Source organism: Malaclemys terrapin, chromosome 17 (genome assembly GCF_027887155.1).
Source record: "Malaclemys terrapin pileata isolate rMalTer1 chromosome 17, rMalTer1.hap1, whole genome shotgun sequence".
Lineage (NCBI taxonomy): Eukaryota > Metazoa > Chordata > Testudines > Emydidae > Malaclemys > Malaclemys terrapin.
The window spans coordinates 19,869,080-19,887,826 of record NC_071521.1 but is presented as its reverse complement, the minus strand read 5'-3'; the positions used below and the strand labels follow the sequence as shown (position 1 = coordinate 19,887,826).

General features: G+C 43.9%; 1 protein-coding gene across 1 annotated transcript; it reads left to right on the top strand.

Annotated features, from left to right (window-relative positions):
• The first annotated feature begins 1,002 nt into the window (after nt 1–1,002).
• On the top strand, nt 1,003–18,419 carry LOC128825179 (ficolin-1-like). The gene is made up of 10 exons (XM_054007371.1): nt 1,003–1,155; nt 3,066–3,179; nt 5,134–5,187; nt 5,451–5,486; nt 6,645–6,683; nt 7,617–7,652; nt 8,514–8,641; nt 9,648–9,777; nt 10,114–10,248; nt 14,852–18,419. The coding sequence occupies exons 1-10, from the start codon at nt 1,074–1,076 to the stop codon at nt 15,097–15,099; spliced, it is 1,002 nt and encodes a 333-aa protein (XP_053863346.1). The 5' UTR covers nt 1,003–1,073; the 3' UTR covers nt 15,100–18,419.
• Nucleotides 18,420–18,747: the final 328 nt, after the last annotated feature.

Here is an 18,747-nt window from a genome sequence, read left to right as displayed (position 1 = left end):
ACATTGGGTGGCAGCTTCCAAGGGGGTTTCTGTGATCCAACCCGTCACAATAGGTCCATCAATGGCTATTAGCCAGGGATAGGCAGGGATGGTGTCCTTAGCCTCTGTTTGCCAAAAGCTGGGAATGGGCAACAGGGGATGGATCACTTGATGATTACCTGTTCATTTCTTTTGGGGCACCTGGCATTGGCCACTGTTGGAAGACAGTATACTGGGCTAGACGGACCTTTGGTCTGACCCAGTATGGCCATTCTTATGTTCTTATGTTCTCATGTTAAGCCTAGACAAATTCAGACTGGAAATAATGGCAAGAGTAATTAACTATTGGACTCATTTCCGAAGGGCCATGATGGATTCTCCATTACTGACAATTTAAAAATCAAGATTGGATGTTTTTCTAAAAGATCTGCTCTAGGAATTATTTATCTAGACACCTGTGTTATACAGGAGGTCAGACTAGATAATCACAATGGTCACATCTGGCCTTGGAATCTATCTACTATGGGCTTGTACAACACTCGGCACTGTGGGGCTCCAAGCTGATATGAGGCCTCCTGTGGCTATCGTCATACAAAAAATAACAATAACACAGTTGGATATTAAGTTCACCCAATCCTGCTCCTCTGGTTCACCCAAAGTTTCCCACTGAAGGCGACAGGAGACTTGAAGGGATGGAGAAAGTCAGATTGGGCTCATTATTTGGCACCCTATTTTAATCTTTCAGAAGACACATTCTCATGAACTTTGTGAGACAGGATTCAGACTGGCTCCATTCAATAATCAACATTGGACAATACTGCACTTGCCGCGTGGATGACGCAATGGCTGTTAATCCAATACTGAACATGTCCTACAAGGCCATTTAAATCAGCTACAGTTGTGAACTTTGTCTATGTTGCAATCTCAGTTGAAACCACTGGAATGTGGAGTATGGGAAGGCGGTGCTGAGAAGGCAGAGGCGGGATTAGTTCTGTATGGATTACTGCATATATTGCAGAGCCCTAAATGTTAAGCAGAAGAGAGGGTGGCAAGAAGACGGGGTGGAGCTGCTATTGCAGTGACCAGCACCAGTCATGGGAAGGGCTGCCCAGAAAATCCTCATCTCTTTACTCTGGCTAGCAGCAACAATTTGTAAGGCTGAGGACACCTGCCCAGGTGAGTGAAAGACAATCCCTGCTCACAACAGCATTTCATACTATGGTTCTTGCCAACCTGGACCCTGGAGAACTGGGAACTGTTACATTCAGCTGCCTTCAACATGTAAGATCTTCAGGGATCTTTGTCATCCCTACAGGTCTATAAAGTGCTTATCAGGCTCATGGTGCAATATAAATAATAAAAAGAACAGCTTCTTTGACCAAAATTACTTTGAAAAAATTAATCTGTATTGCAAAAATGGCCACCGCAGATGAGACGTGGTCAAAAATAGGACACAGTTTTTGCAAATAATTTTGTGAAAATCTCTTTTTTTTTCATTGAAATTTTCTGAAATCTGACATTCTTTGACCTGCTCTTCCTCACACTCATTTCCTAATTTCTAACACCCCTCCCCTCCCCCCATGTTGCTGCTGGAATCTCTCCATCTAATGTTCTTATCAACATTGTATGTTGACACCAAAGCATTTTTAAACCAGTAAGTGACCAACCCACAGGCTGTGAAATGTCCACTTATTAACACGTTCTGGGAAATCTAAACCCGACCTTTAAAGCTCAGAGGAACCCTCTGATAGTAGATTAGACTTTTTAAAACTCATGGTTACTTAGTTAAGGTTATCATTTTAAAAAATACTAGTACTGTGTATCTAATAGCAGACATCCACAATAGAGATCTTTGTATAATGATACTTACTTTCACTGCTGTATTTTGGATTGAAAATCCATCTGCATTTGAGGGTTAATTTTAGTTCACCATAAAATCCTATGATCCTTATGCAAGATTTAATCAATTTTGTACAGACCTAATTCAGGCAAACTACCTTTGAAGGAAATGGGTGTTTTGCTGAAAAAGGAATGAATACAGGATTCACCCTCTTATGGATAAATTAATGTATTATTTCAGAGCAGTACTGCTTTTAAGTTTCATTTCCTTACATTCATGATCATTTAAAAAATCATTCGCTACCTATGATTTATGCCCAGATGTTCCAAATTAGGAGGCAGGGTTCCTATGTCACAGGAAATATTAATTTTTTTCTCATTCTGTTGGCCTCTAAGATTTCCACATTAATGGAGCTCAATGGAGTTGACGGCTGTGTTCCTATTTTTCTCCACTAATATCCCTGTTAATAATTTTAAATCTAATAATGTGTATAACACAGGGGGACACTGTTAAGATAAAAACATCAATTTTTAAAAAACCATTACCTGTGTTTGTAATAGCAACTGTTTTTAAAATTAATTTGCTTTTGGACAATTTCTTCACTGAATGACAACTTTTGTTTTTTCTCTGCATTTCATTCTGCTTGCACAATGAGAACCGAATAGTCAATGTAACTTTTCATAGAATCATAGAACTGGAAGGGACCTTGAGAGGTCATCTAGTCCAGTCCCCTGCACTCATGGCAGGACTGAGTATTACCTAGACCATCCCAGACAGGTGTTTGTCCAACCTGCTCTTAAAAATCCCCATTGCCGGAGATTCCACAACCTCCCTAGGCAATTTAACCACTCAGACAGTTTGTTTCTCTTTAGTTAATTTCATTAAGAGGGTCTCATGAACTGGCATAATTCTGCAATGATTGGGTTGCAAACATGGAAGGGAGGTATGTATATCAAAATTAACTCATATGTTTTTTAAAAAATCACTTAAATGTAATAAGTCTTTTTCTTTTAACTTTTCACTAAAACTTAAAACAGAAACAAAGAGTAATGATCACCCCAAAACCCTTTAATTTTAGGGCATTGTCTCTCAAATTCATAAAACTAAAGAAAATGTTGCATTTATCACTAATAGAGAAAACAAAATTAAGGAACTATCTAGGGTCTCATTTGCTTGGTTTTCTGCAGAATGTTTCAGATGATGAGAAACTAACACATATTATTTATGGATTCATTTCTTTCCCCAGAGGTGAGGATAGTGGGACTCAGCGGTTCTGATAAACTCGCCGTTCTCCAAGGCTGTCCTGGGTTTCCTGGTGCCACAGGAGCCAAAGGAGAACCAGGAGCTGCAGGAATGAAAGGTACGTTCCCAGGCACTGAAAGGGAATCAGGCATGGATGGTGCTGATGTAAATGGGAGTTACTTATGTGATATGCTCAGACTTTGGAGATTCCCCCAAAAACTCTGATATGAGGAAACTCTGCCCAACTCATAGGGCAAATCTTCCGTATCCTTCGGTGATGGATTGGAACTTCAGAATAACCAACGTTTGAAATATCGTCCATTCTCTTTGGCACATCAGATTGGCAATCAAGTCCTCTAGTTCATTCCCCATCTCTGTCACTGTCTCACTGTGTGATCCTGGGCAAGTCACTTCCTCTCCCTGAGCCTCAATTTCCCCCTCTGTATAATGGCTATAATGGTTCTTTACCTTCCAGGGGTTATCTGAGGCATATTTCGTTGATCTGTGTAAAGCACTCTGAGAACTTTGAGAGGGGCTAGAGAAGAACAAATAATGATGATTATTTTGAGCTATGGAATTTTTAATAGTAGTGTGATCGGGGTCCTAGTGGGAGCCAGCTGTGGTCACTCAATTAGGGTGAACTGCAAAGAATGGGGCAGCCAAGCCCCAAAAAGATGGTGGATATTCCAATACCTAGATTCACCAGGCCAGCATCAAACAGCTTCTTTATTACCTCACTGGTTACTCAGAAGTCCCAACAACACAGTTCCCTTAAACTGATCCAGCCTCAGGCCTCCATCCAGGTACCCACATCAAACATGATGACAATTTCTGTAAAGCTGATTTTATCATAGAAAAGAAAAGGTTCAACCAATCCCAAAGGACGGACACATCACCTCCCAGGTTAATGAATGTTTCAGATCTTACCCAAATACACGCTACAGCCAATTCTTATTAACTAAACTAAAATGTATTAAAAAACAAAAGAGACAGAGTATGGTTAAAAGATCAATGTACATACAGACATGAGTTCAGTTCATGGAGGTTCAGATTCACAGCAGAGATGGTGAGCTTTGTAGTTGCAAAGAGTTCCTTTAGAATTCAGTTCATAGGTCATAGTCGAATGTCCCAATCTCATATTCAGAGCTATCCCATGTTTACAATTCATTGAATTGATAGGATGTTGTTTTGACCTCTGAATTATCAGAATACAGCATGGACAGGGACTGTTGATTATGCTGTCGACCCTACTCATACATATGTAAATAGACAAAAACACAAACATTAGCTCCCCACATGTCTTTATTTATTTTGCAGGATGTTTAACCCTTTCTAGTCATGCCTCACAGGCAGCATATAGAAAATGGTTGTTTACCAGCTTTGGCAGGGCCGTTCCTAGCTATTCTGGGGCCCTACATAGCCCCCCCACGGGGGGGGGGGAGGCAGGCGTCTGTGGGGGTGGGGAGGCTGGCCCCAGGCTTGGGGGGTAGGGAGGAACCACCCCCCAGCACTCACTGGCGGCGCAGCGGGGGCCGGGTCTCTTCACTTCCCACCGCCGGCAAGTACAGGCTGCAGTCCTCATGGGCGGGAAGAGGCGGGGGCGGGGGTGAAGCAGGGTGGGGGCTTTGAGGAAGGGGTGGAGTGCGGGCAGGGCTGGGGCGGAGCAGGGGTGGGAAGAGGCAGGGCAGGGGCGGGGGGCCTGGGGAAGAGGCAGGGCAGGGGCTGGAGCAGTACACAGCGGCGCAGGGCACCAGGAAATTTGGTGCCCCAAGTTTCCTGGTGCCCTATGCAGCTGCGTACTTTGTGTATGGGTAAGGACGGCCCTGAGCTTTGGTTCTCACCTGGCAGCAAGATGTGCTTGTCCCATTGACTTCAATGGGCCTCCATGCAAGAGTCCATGCTAGGGGATCCTGATGTGAGATCAGGGAGTCAGCGAGCCAGGTGCAGATACATTATTTGAATTTCGACACAGATGGGTTATTGTAATTCCAGGTTGGGGTGGTGGGTTGGGATTATGTACTCAGTATTTACTCTACCTTGGAAAATATTCAGTCAGTTTTCTGTGTTTGCAGGAGAACGGGGACCTCCGGGAATCCCTGGCAAGGCGGGACCAACTGGCCCAAAAGGTAAAGTAACAAAGGGCAGAGAATTGTGTTTTCCTATATGTGACCTAAGAACAGGAAATTTGTTTTTAATCAAATACCAATTAGAGCTAGTTATAAAACACCAATTCATATATTATCTGGGCTCGAACAACCACCAGAACTTCCCTTCACTCTATATTTGACAAGAAAGGGTTTATTATTAGAACAGAACTTCTGTTCTGATCCACTGTCAAGATCTCGGTATCTCTGATCAGTCTTTCCTATCTTATTTTTTGTTCAATTAGGAGAAAGAGGTCCTGCTGGCCCCACTGGAGTGAAAGGTGAGAGACCTCAGATGATTCTTCTCATTGCAGAGCACTTTAGGGTGCTGTTCGTGGTGATAGAAGAACTGGGAGCCACATTTCCCCCCATCCCAGTGTACAATTTTCCCTTCTGGCTTCTCACCAAAAGAAAAAGCTGAACAAAAAATTGGTTCAGGTTGAACAAGAAGTGTCATTTGACCCAAACCAACAGGTTTTGAGTGGGTTTTTTTAATCTCCTTTTGTTTTTGTTCAATAGCCAAATGACTAAACAAAATGTTTCAAAATGAACAGTTGGAACATTTTAATAATGTCCAAGCAAAACTTTTTGACTATGTGGGAAAATTTCCGCTGATTTATTTTTGTTTGCTTACATTGGCTGTACGTGTTTGCCAAATGTGAGCTGAATTTGTGAATTGTTTTGGACACGAAACTGCATTTTTTTTGGTGAATAATATATTAGCTGAAAACATTTCAACAGCTCTAATTATAATGTCTGACATATCACAAGGTCCTTGGCAGTCACAGGAAATTACTCCCGGAATCAAACCGCACTAGGCCAGTGGTTCTTAAACTTCATTGCCCGGCAACCTCCTTTTGACAACAAAAATTACTACACGATCCCAGGAGGGGTGACCAAAACCTGAGCCAGCCAGAGCCTCGCTGCCCTTGGCAGAGGGGCCAAAGCCTGAGCCCCACCGCCTGGGGTGGAGGGCCTGTAACCTGAGCCCCTCCACCCAGGGCTGAAGCCCTCGGGTGTCAGCTTCAGCCCCGGGGGGTGGGGCTCGGGCTTCCGAGCAAGTCTAACACCATCTCTGATGACCCCATTAAAACAGGGTTGCGACCCACTTTGGGGTCCCAACCCATAGTTTAAGAACCACTGTGCTAGCTAACACATCTTCGCTCATTACATAGGAGCTGGGAAGCATGCACCCAGCTGCAGTGTTGACGTATCCTAAGGGTGAAATTCAGCCAGTGAAGAGGACAGGGGAAGATAAATATATCACTTAAGTTCCACTAGTGGGCTACTTTAACAGATTGTGTGGAGTGTAAGTGATACATAGGCCTTGAACTAGCCCCCTGCACAATTAACCCCCAAGTGGGTGTTGAAATGAGAGCTCAAACTATGGAGATGATCTCTATGGAAAACAAGGATTTTATTCTGAGTTCTTTCTTTAGGAGATAAAGGAGCATCGGGAACTCTTGGAACAGTTGTTGGTGAGACCCTCTGCACTTTCCTTCATACTGAGCACATCACTTCAGTTTCATTTCTGCTGAGCTGGAACTTGAGTGGTTTAAGAATCTTCCTTCTTGAATAGTTACCATGCCCATAGTATCGAGCTCACCAATATTCCCGTAAGTGTTGGAATGTTGGAAGAGAGAAATAGCTCTGTCTACAAAACAGGTAGTCAGTACAGGGTTGCAACTAAGGCAAATGTGAAAAATCGGGATGGGGGTGGGGGATAATAGGAGCCTATATAAGAAAAAGACTCAAAAATTGGTACTATAAAATCAGGACATCTGGTCACCCTAGTTGCAACATCTGCAATAACTCCCAGCAGATGACCTTTGGTATTAGAGATAATATTTGGCATGTAAGTGAAAACTGTAGATCCAGATGTATATCCTGGAGAAGGCTGCTTTCTCTTACCCCCATTATACTCCTCACATCCTGGGAGTGGGGAGTATGAATTACAAGAAATGGACCCTGTTTAAATGCTCATTTAAAGGAGTGCCCCTTTTTTCTATTTAACGAATTTCACTTGGGATTTTTATAACATATTGACTCAAATTCACAGCTAGTGTAAGCAGGTGTAACACCCCTGACTTTGTGGGCATTGCTTTTACTTACTGATCAGCGATTAATTTAGTCCATTAAGGACCAATTCTTACCCCTGCAAGTGGGAACCTCATGAGAGGGTTACAAAACAGTCTTGGCTAGTTAGGAATGCCATCTTTTTTATCCCAGACAGGAAGCGCAGATCAGAGATGAGTGTGATTCCGTTAACACTTGGTTTTGCACAAGCACAAACCTGTCCAGTGCCTTTTCTAGTACATTGCTATCCCAGCTCTCACTGTTAGCACAGTTTAAAAGACAATACAAAGTTCTCTGGTTCAAATTTCACTTCCATTGTTTCTTTTCCTGTCCAGGAGAGGAAGAGCTGGACGATATACAGTGTCAGAAAGGTGAGCATTTCTTATAACCACAGAACTATCATCTCTTTCCTTCGAGAGAAGGCAGTCGTGATGGCTGAACACTCAGGAATGATGAACAAATATTTTTAAATGAGTAATATGACCACTTCGCCCTTTTCCTGTTTTACCCACCAGATGGTTGAGTATTTTTAAATGAATTATTTGTGCAATTAACCAGGGAATCTTTTGTGAAAACACATTTCAGCCAATGGGTTCACTTCCAATCTGTTGGATGTGAGTATTCCTATGAGTGTTTGATGTTCCCTTGCAGTGATTGCTCACCCAAGTCACATGATGACTAGAAGCCCTTCTGACTCAGCAGGGATTTCAAAATGGCTACACAGCCACTTCCACCAGTACAAATCTTCGTGCACATTTCAGTTTTCATGAGTTTTCAAGACACTTTGAGCCAATCCTCTGTTCAGGTTGAGCTGGTCTCACACACAACACATGGGGTTGGGCAGTTGTTGTCTCTTTTCCTCTTTCAAACAAACTTAATAAGAGCCACACTAGCACAGTGAAGTCTAAATAATTGTGTTTGCTAACTACAGAGAGCATGAAAAGCCTAGCTAGGTACCTACACTGCTGCTCTGGTAGGTTTCTAAAGATAGAACACAGAGATCACCACTAGAGGGCTCACAAAGTATTTAAAAGGATACTACCCATTTCCCAAACACTACAGTCAGAAGGAGAGGAGATGGTGGTTCAAAGATTGTTTTCCATTTACCTGATTCTGCAATTGATTTGGCCCTCAGTGCAACATAAAGCAGCCCATGAATCCAAGAAGAGTTATACAACCAATTTATACATTTCATGTATAAATTTATACATTTCAATTCCTCTTTTAACCAGGAGCAAAGAACTGCAAGGAGCTGTTAGCTAGAGGGAACACCCTGAGCGGCTGGTACACCATCTACCCCCATGACTGTAACGCCATGACCGTGCTGTGTGACATGGACACAGATGGTGGAGGATGGATTGTAAGAACAGAGCATAATGAAGCTCATTGGATATTTTTTCTTGAACAACAGTCTTCTGTCCTAAAAATGGGAGGTGGCCCTTAACCAGTGGGTTGCAGCTAGTAGAAAAGCATGAAGACGGAAACTCTGAAGCTGTCAGCTCACCATGGTCAGCTGAACAAAACCACTGAGCCCTTCTAATCCTCCTAATCCTTATCAAAGTCTACAGACACCTTGGTTGTGAACACAATGGGTTCCAGGGAGGGAACCCGGAGCTTTAGAATCAAAAAGGCCCCCATCTGAGGGGACATTTGTCACTGGTCTGACACAGTTAACCAGGTTTCCCTTCTCCTGGCTATTCTCTGCCCGGCTCTCACAGCCTCCTCAATAGCTGCCCAGACTCTGGAACCAGAATTCCTTCTTCCTTCCCCTTCTGTCACAGGCCTGGTGCCTCCGCTGCTCTGTCGCTCAGGCAGCCCCTGAGTGTGAGAGGAGAGAGCGTTCGAGGGAGCTGAGGAGATGAGGGGTTTGAACCCTGTATGTACCTCACATTTAAACCTTCCAATTTATTATTCTGCTTATTTATATCCCAGTTGTGCCTAGAGAATCTGATGAAGATCAGGGTCCCATTGCGTTGGGTGCTGAACACACCCACTGAGAGACAGCCCCTGTCCTTTACAGCTCACACTCTCCATAGACAAGGCAGACAAAGGGCTGCACAGAAAGCAGAGGGGATGTGACTTGCCCAAGTGGCAGAACTGGGTATAGAACCCAGGCCTCCTGATTGCCAGTCCAGTGCTGTAGATTTCAGACCACGTGATCCTTTAACCTAGTGCTGTTGCTGCCAAGATTTAATATGATCCTGGGGGACAAGTCTCCATCTGCGATAGTCACCTGAGGCTGAAATAGATCTGACCACATTAAATCTCATCCAATGATTTACAGTTTCAGTTTCTGGTCTCCTGCTCTAGGTAGGATGGAAACCAATGCAGGATTTCCCAGCTAAGAACCTCCTGTTTCCCTGCAGGTGTTCCAGAGACGGGTGGATGGCTCCGTGGATTTTTTCCGTGACTGGAATTCGTACAAGAGAGGTTTTGGGAGCCGGCTGTCAGAATTCTGGCTGGGGAATGACAATATCCACCTGCTAACATCCCTTGGTAAAGACATCACTGATGCATTCTTTTCCTTACAGCAACCTTCTCCACCAAGCTTTGTTCCCACACTTTAGCCATGGATACAGGGTATAGAGTTGTACCATCAGCAGAGGTAACACTTCAGCTCCAGACACCCCTTCCTCTTCCTGTTCCTTACAGCCCAGTCCTGCCACACAAAGCTATTGAAACCAATAATGCTGTGGTAGCTGGGCTGGCTCCAGTCATGATTCATGGAGCAGCATTTGGTCCTCGGATGGTTTGCCCACATTACAGCAATGAGGAATGCTACAGATTAGATGAAAATAGCTGAACATTTTGCTTTCAAATTGTTTTCTAAAGGAACCAGCGAGCTTCGTGTTGATCTCCGAGATTTTGACAACAAGTATCAATTTGCCACCTTTGGATCATTCAAAATTGGAGGGGAGACTGAGAAATACAAGCTGATCCTTGGAGCCTTTGTTAATGGCACTGCAGGTAGGTTCTGAGCTCGTCCTTTACCCTTTGTGGCAGATGGAAAAAATGGAAAGCGAGATTCAGAATATTCTATGGCAGAAGCAAAAGGTGGTGTGATCTGTGGAAGTGATCTCTTTTGGAAAACATCAGTTATTCTGCTATTGAACTATTTGAGCAGGAATCCATGTTCTAGTGACACCAGCTATGTAGTGTAATATGGATATCCTGCCTGGGCAGCCTGAAAGCAGAATTCTGAACAGAGTTAGGCACAACCACTGCTTGTTGTTTTCCTAAATTAAACCTGAATGCCCTTGAGAAACATCGGAATTAACCTAAGTAGGCACAGCTGGATTGTTACAAGTCACTGAGTGGGTGCACATGACATGTGCATTTTGTGCAAACTACACATCCAGACGCCCACACACAGAGACAGAAACTTTCTTTGACATGCAGAGTCTTTTGTAGGCCACTGCAGGATTGCTTAGGCACATTGCTTAGCCACATCACCTTGCCAACCTGTTATGGAGGGCTTTAAATTAGGTTCAAAGGGGGTAGGTGAGCAAAGTCCACCGCTAAGAATAAAAAAGGGCCACCTTAACAGAGGGTTAGATGTTGGGGGGGGGGGGGGGCGGGAGGTTGTATATGTATGGTAATAGGAGCAACAAGAGCGGGAAATCTGCTCAACATCTTAGATGTCTATACACAAATGTAAGCAGTGTGGAGAATAAATAGGAAGAACTGGAAGTATTAGCCCAATAGCTAAATTATTAATTATTAACAGCTAGCCAAAGACTCAAAAAGTAACAGCAAAAAAATTTTAAGTACATCAGAAGCAGGAAGCCTGGTAAACAACCAGTGGGGCCACTGGACAATTTAGATTCTAAAGGAGAACTCAGGGAGGATAAAGCCATTGCGAAGAAACTAAATGAATTCTTTGCATTGGTCTTCACGGCTGAGGATATGAGGGAGATTCCAAAACTTCAGCCATGCTTTTTAAGTGACAAATCAGAGGAACTGTGCCAGACTGAGGTGTCGTTAGAGGAGCTTTTGGAACAGATTGCTAAATTAAACAGTAATAAGTCACCAGGACCAGATGGTATTCACCCAAGAGTTTTGAAGGAACTCAAATGTGAAATTTCAAACTGTGGTATGTAACCTATCATTTAAATGAGCTTCTGTACCTGATGACTGGATGATAGCTAATGTGATGCTATTTTTTAAAAAAAAAGGGGGCTCCAAAGGTGATCCTGGCAATTACAGGCCGGTAAGCCTAACTTCAGTACGGAGCAAATTATTGAAACTATAGTAAAGAACAGAATTATCAGACACATAGATTAACACAATTTGTTGCAGACAAGTCAGCATGGTTTTGTAAAGGGAAATCATGCCTCACCAATCTACTAGAATTCTTTGAGGGGGTCAACAAACATGTGGACAAGGGGGATCCAGTGGACATAGTGTACTTAGATTTTCAGAAAGCCTTTGTTAAGGACCCTCACAAAAGGCTCTTAAGCAAAGTAAGCTGTCATGGGATAAGAGGGAAAGTCATTTCCTGGATAAGTAACTGGTTAAAAGATAGGAAACAAAGAGTAGGAATAAATGCTAAGGTTTCAAAATGGAGAGAGGTAAATAGTGGTGTCCCCCAGATGTCTGTACCCAGACCAGTACTGTTCAACATATTCATAAATGATCTAGAAAAAGGGGTGAATGAGGTGGCAAAATTTGCAGATGATACAAAACTACTCAAGATAGTTAAATCTGAAGCAGAGTGCGAAGAGTTACAAAGGTAGATCACAAAACTGGGTGATTGGGCAACAAAATGGCAGATGAAATTCAATGTTGATAAATGCAAAGTAATGCACATTGGAAAACATAATCCCAACTATACATATAAAATTATGGGATCTAAATTAATTGTTACCACTCAAGAAAGAGATCTTGGAGTCATTGTGAATAGTTCTCTGAAAACCTCTATTCAATGTGCATCGGCAGTCAAAAAAGCTAACAGAATGTTGGGAATCATTAAGAAAGGGATAGATAATAAGAGAAAATATTATATTGCCTCTATATAAATCCATGGTATGTCCACATCCTGAATACTGTGTGCATCTCAAATATATATATATTGGAATTGGAAAAGGTACAGGAAAGGGCAACAAAAATTATTAGGGGCATGGAACAGCTTCCATATGAAGAGAGATTTAAAAGATTGGGACTTCTCAGCTTGGAAAAGAGACGGCTAAAGGGAGATACGATAGGGGCCTATAAAATTGTGACTGGTGTGGAGAAAATAAATAGGGAAATGTTATTATTACTTCTCATAACACAAGAACTAGGAGTCACCCGATGAAATTAATAGACAGCAGATTTAAAACAAACAAAAGAAAGTATTTCTTCACACAATGTGTAGTCAACTTATGGAACACGTTGCCAGGAGATATGCTGAAGACCAAGATTATAACAGGGTTCAAAAGAGAACTAGATAGGTTCATGGAGGATAGGTCCATCCATGGCTATTAGCCAAAAGGGGCAGGGATGGTGTCCCTAGCCTCTGATTGCTAGAACACATAGGATGGATCACTTGATGATTACCTGTTCTGTTCATTCCCTCTGGAGCATCTGGCATTGGCCTCTGGCAGAAATTGGAATACTGGACTAGATGGACTTTTGGTCTGACCCAGTATGGCCGCTCTTATGTTCTTATTCCTTAACTGGCATCACAGAGACTTGGTTGGATAAGAATTGTTACAGCAATATTATAGAGGGGTTTAGCTGGTTCAGGAGAGACAGGCTGGAGGAGGTGTTGCATTATATACCAAGAATATATACATTTGTTCTGAGGCCCAGAACAAGGTGAGAGGCAGGCCCTTTGACTGTCTCTGGATAAAGATAAAAGTGGTAAAAAGTAGAGGTGACTTCATAATAGGGTGTCTACTATAGTCCACCAAACCAGGAAGAGTAGGAAGATGAGATATTTCTAGAACAAATAGCAAAAATAGGCAAAACCCAGACCTGGTAGTAATGGGGGACTATAACTACTTAGTCCTTTACTTAGTGGGGATGGAGAGCTAATATCTGATGATATCAAGAAGGTTGAGGTGTTTAATGCCTATTTTGGTTCAGTTTTCACTAAAAAGGTTAATGGTGACCAGATACTCAACCCAATATCAGCAATAAGGGGAATGATTGAAAGCCAGAATAGGAAAATAACATGTTAAAGAATATTTAGATAAGTTAGATGTACTCCAGTCAGTGGGGCCTGACAAAATTCATCCCAGGAACCATTAGTAATTATCTCTGAGAACACCTGAAGAGCAAAGGAGATACCAGAGGACTGGAGAAGTACAAACATAGTCTCTATCCTTAAAAAGGGGAACAAAGAGAACCCGGAGAATATAGACCAGATATCCTAACTTCAATACTGGGGAAAATATTGGAACAAATTATTGTTTTGTAAGCATCTAGAGGAAAATAGTATTATAAGAAAGAGCCAGCACTGATTTGTCAAGAAGAAATCATGCCAAACCCATATCTAGTAGGGTCTCACAGGGGTCAGTCCTGTGTCTGATATTATTCAATCTTGTCATTAATGACTGGGATAATGGAGTGCACAGTATTCTTTTAAAATTTGCTGATGACACCAAGCTGGGAGAGGTTTCGAGCATTTTGTAGGACAGAATTAGAATTCAAAACGACCTTGGCAAATTGGCCTGAATTCAACATGTTGAAATTCAGTAAAGACAAGTGCCAAGGGCTTCATTTAGGAAGGAAAAAGCCGTTGTTCTCAAACCTTTGTTTTGGTGACCCCTTTCACACAATAAGCCTCTGAGTGCGGCCCTCCTTATAAATTAAAAATACATTTTTCATATTTAATACTATTATAAATGCTGGAGGCAAAGCCGGGTTTGAGGATGGAGGCTGACAGCTTGTGACCCCCCCGCCCTCCCATGTTTAGTCTTGAGAAAAGAAGACTGAGAGGGGACCTGATAACAGTCTCAAGGGCTCATACAAAGAGGACGGTGATCAATTGTTCTCCATGTCCACTGGTGGTGGGTTAAGAAGTTGTGCGCTTAATCTGCAACAAGGGAGACTTAGGTTAGATAATAGGAAAAGCTTTCTAACTATGAGGATAATTAAGCTCTGGAATAGGTTTCCAAGGGAGTATGTGTAATCCCCATCAATGGCGGTTTTTAAAAACAGATTGGCCAAACACCTGTGAGGGTTGGTCTAGGTTGACTTGGTCCTCCCTCAGCATAAGGGGCTGGGCTTGATGACTTCTTGAGGTCCCTTCCAGCCCTGCGTCTCTGTGACTCTGTGATTCTTTGGTCCTGAATCCTCAACCCATTCCCTGGTAAGCTGATAGTGTTAGGAGCACATTGAGCGCATTGACTCCAATGAGTTACTCTGCATTTATAGAGGTGTCACTGAGATCAGAATATGGTCTGGTGGAAAATCTTTCTTCTAGGAAGTAGAACTGCAGTCTCTCTCCTGGATTCCAGGGAGATTTTTATTGCCCGGTGAAAGGAGAAATTTAGCAACCCCACTGCAGAACTGCCAGGCTGGGCTGTGGGATCTGAACTGTAAAAACATGTAGTAAATACTGAACACACACTTGTTTCCACAGGGGATTCATTAATCATCCACAACAACATGCCGTTTACAACCCGAGACTTTGACAATGACCTGTATTCAGGTAACTGTGCAACATCCTTTAAAGGAGCCTGGTGGTACAAGGATTGTCACTGGTCCAACCTGAACGGATTATACTTGAGAGGAGCCCATGAAAGCTATGCTGATGGGGTGAACTGGAAGACAGGCAAAGGGCAAAAGTACTCCTACAAGGTGTCAGAGATGAAATTTAGGCCCATGTAGCCAATCAGAGAAGCAGTTATAGTAATTCCACTTAGCTCTTATACAGCAATTATAGGCCTGTCATAGTGATCATTTAGCTGGAGATGTGCTGAGATGAATTCTTTTTATAGCACAATGTTTTCTTTGTCTTTCATGTTCTGTTTTTCTGCTCACCCAATGAGAAGCGCAGCCATTTATGTAACAGAAAGTAGAAATATGGGCTCATTAGTCAGTCATGGAATGGGTAAATCTCTGCAAAGCTACTAAAGAAATGGTTAAATACACATGGACCCAAAGTCATAAGTAAAGCTAGAGCCCATCACCTTCAGCGCAATAACTGCAAGCCCCTAGTACCTGAGCTAAGTAAGTCTCTTTAGCTGGGTGTAATGGGCCATTGTCTTTGTATACCAGCCACTAAGGGAAGACATCAAATTACACACTCAGCCCCTGCAGTGCACTAGGACTAGAGCTGGTAACAATAAGGCAAAAATAGTTTTGTGGGGAAAAAATGAAATTTCTAAGTTGTTTTCATTTCAAAAGGTTGAAAATGCACCTTTTTTGGTTTTGTTTTTAATTTTTTGTATTTTTTCCCAGTTCCTTCCCCCGATATGTATTAAGAAAAATGTCATTGAATGTTCTCATTTACCAAAGTCCTGGCATTCTATAGACAAAAAACATTTGTCGTCATCATGAGAACATTTTTGATAAAAAAAGAAATGCTGAAAAATTTCAATAAAAAATATTGTGAATTTTTCCAGTCAAACAAAACATTACAATGATGTCAATGATATTTTATTAAAATTTTCATTAAAAAAAAGCTGTTTGTCCATAGAAAACTCTTAGTGTCTGGTGACACTGTGACAAAAAACCCAGAGCACCATGTCTCAGGACCTGGGTCAGCTGACTCAGGCTCACAGGGCTATAAAATTGCAGTGTCGACATTCAGGCTTGGGCTGGAGCCTGGGCTCTGAGACTCTCCCCTGTATGTGGCGTCACAGCCTGGGATCCAGCCTGAGTCCAAACATCTCTGCTGCAATGTTATAGCTTTGCAGCTCGAGCCCCGAGAGCCTGGGTTGGCTGACCCAGGCTAGCTGCGGTCATGCCACAAGTCTTTTATTGCAGTGCAAACATGCCCTTAGCTCCATGCTCTGTCTTCTGCTGCTTCCATTACCAGAGGCCTCACCACAGCTCCTACCACTGTCAAGCAATTTTTCCTCTGCTGCTAGTGAATCATTTCCCTTGGAAGCTGCATCTGCCAGTGGCGAACCTTCCCCTCTGTTAGTAAAGCAAACGCTGGCTCAATGATGTGCATTCCGCAGACTTTTTTTTTTTTTTTTAAAACATACAAGACAGTTCAATTTCATCAGAGCTAAAACAATGCCTGGTCTTGCACTAGGTGAATTAGAGAGGTGGGAAGGCAAAGTGTAACCATGCTAGAAGGAGACACAATTTGTCTGGGTACACTGGGGAGTACAAGAGAGGGTAGCTACCTCTGCCAGGAGCACTGTTCCCCAGAGGGGGCATGTCAGAGAAGAGGGATGGTGCAAATAGAAGAGTTCTGCAAGGATCTCAGGCTACTAGAAACTCCCACTGCCCAGCCAGGCCTCGGGAGACATAACAGGCCATAGTCTCGTCCACTGATGCTGGATTAAAGCAACCCGTGGCCCTAGACTACCCCGACATGGCCCCCACCAACTTGGATTGCTGGTGGCAGGGCCCTCCTCCCCTCCAGGGAGTCAGAGACAATAGCATGGGGCATCCTTTTCTTCCTCAGAAGGGACCTCTTTCCTCTCCAAAGAGGTAACGCTGGCAGCAGGAGGTCCCCCGCCCCGGTACTTAGTCCAGAAGCAGGGGGTTAAACTATAGTCATCATGGAGGGGGTGGTTGGCCCAAACCTGAGCAGTGCTCTGACTAGGTCACACCACCACTCACTGTAATTTGGCCTGGCCGGCTGCCTCTCATGGTAAAAACAAAACAACATATTGGGCCTCCTGCCGCGTTTGGGCCTTAGGCAGGTGCCTAGTTTGCCAATGCATTAATCTGGCCTTGATGACCAAGGGAAGAGACAGGGCCGGCTCCAGCAATTCTGCCACCCCAAGCAAAAAAAAAAAAAAAGAGCGCGATTGCCAGCGGCAATTGGAAAAAAATAAAATAAAATAAAAGCCGCGATCGGCGGCGGCAGTTCGGCGGCAGGTCCTTCGCTCCTAGAGGGAGTGAGGGACCTGCCGCCCCCGAATTGCCACAGGTGCCGCCCCTCTCCCTTGGCCGCCCCAAGCACCTGCTTGTTAAGCTGGTGCCTGGAGCCGGCCCTGGGAAGAGACACCCCTTTGGGGCCCCTGCCAGCTCCATGGCAGAGCCCTGCACTGTTGACTTCCCCCAGCAGCAGGAGGGAAGGGGAAGCGACTTCACCAGTCACTCTGGCAACTCTCCTCCCTCAACCGAAGGGAGGAAGGGACACAACAGCAGTCCTCAGCATCCCGTTCGAGGGAAGAAGACAGCCAGGCAGCCAACACTGCACAGGGCAGATCCCTCATGTCCAGGAAAGCAGGATGGAGGCTGTGAATAGCCCAGTTTCCCTCACATGAAGAGCCCAGCCAGGGAGAGGCGAGGAAAATAGGTGTCCCTGCAGCCAGCCAGTGCAGAACTTCCAGACCCAACAACTGGCCTGTCTGTGACCTCAACCTGCAGAAAAGCCCCAGGAGGGGACAAGCTGCTCCTCCTGCCAGCAACTGGAGACAGCTCCTCTCTCTTGCCACGGCCTGCAGCCTGATGGCCCTGCAGCAGCCCACACCAGAGCTGGGATTTCGGATCCAGAGACCCAACCTGCCTGCAGCTGAACCCGTGGGCTCCAAGTTTTAAAGACTGGCAGCACCATTTCAGGAAGGAGTTGGTGGTTAGTCCTTCTCCAGCGATCCCCAGGAATCATTCGCTACCTGTGATTTATGCCCAAGACCTGCTGGCCTGCACCAATCTCTTGATCACTCAGCCAGACGAGGAACCTGAGTGAGTGCCTGTGTTATAGTTAGCTAGGCAGTTAGGGTTCAGTCTTGCACCATTAGAGCATACTGTAGCTGCAAAACGACTTTCATCTACTGGGATCATTGCAACCTGCACTGTCAACTCCCAGTATAATAAAGTGTGTTTGTAACAGCATCTCCTTACAGGCCTGTGACGGGTTCCCAAATGCACCACCTCGGTCCTGAGACGTGGGGAACAGTCGGAACTGAGGGGGGGAGACACTTTTGGTTAGGAACATTGGGGACTCCGTGGTCATGTGACATAGGGTGCTTGCCAGCATCGCCTTTAGTAATTAAAAATTATTAATACCTCAAATCGTTTAATATTTTCTCTTTAATCAAACCCTTACATAAAGTTTATAGCTTTTTGTTTGCTTATGTGAGTTTGAATTATTGGTGAGTTTAAGTGTGGTAGCCACGGCCTTTGGTCTACACTGCAGAGTTATGGAGACATAAGGCAGCTTACATCGCCCTAACTCTGTAAGTGTCTACACTAAAATGTTGCTCCCACTGATGTAAGTCGTCCGCTGGACCGATTTAATAACGCCGCCTCTGCGAGAGGCATAGTGCTTAGGCCGGTGTAGTTAGGTTGACGCAGCCTCAGTGTAGACGCTGCATTGACTGTTCTGGCTGTCAGCCCCGGGGTGGCAGG

Coding starts and splice junctions, on each gene's coding strand:
- LOC128825179 (XM_054007371.1), top strand. CDS start 1,074: ATGGGAAGGGCTGCCCAGAAAATCCTCATCTCTTTACTCTGGCTAGCA. Junction 5,188..5,450: donor GGGACCAACTGGCCCAAAAG/GTAAAGTAACAA, acceptor TTGTTCAATTAG/GAGAAAGAGGTCCTGCTGGC. Junction 6,684..7,616: donor AACTCTTGGAACAGTTGTTG/GTGAGACCCTCT, acceptor TTTCCTGTCCAG/GAGAGGAAGAGCTGGACGAT.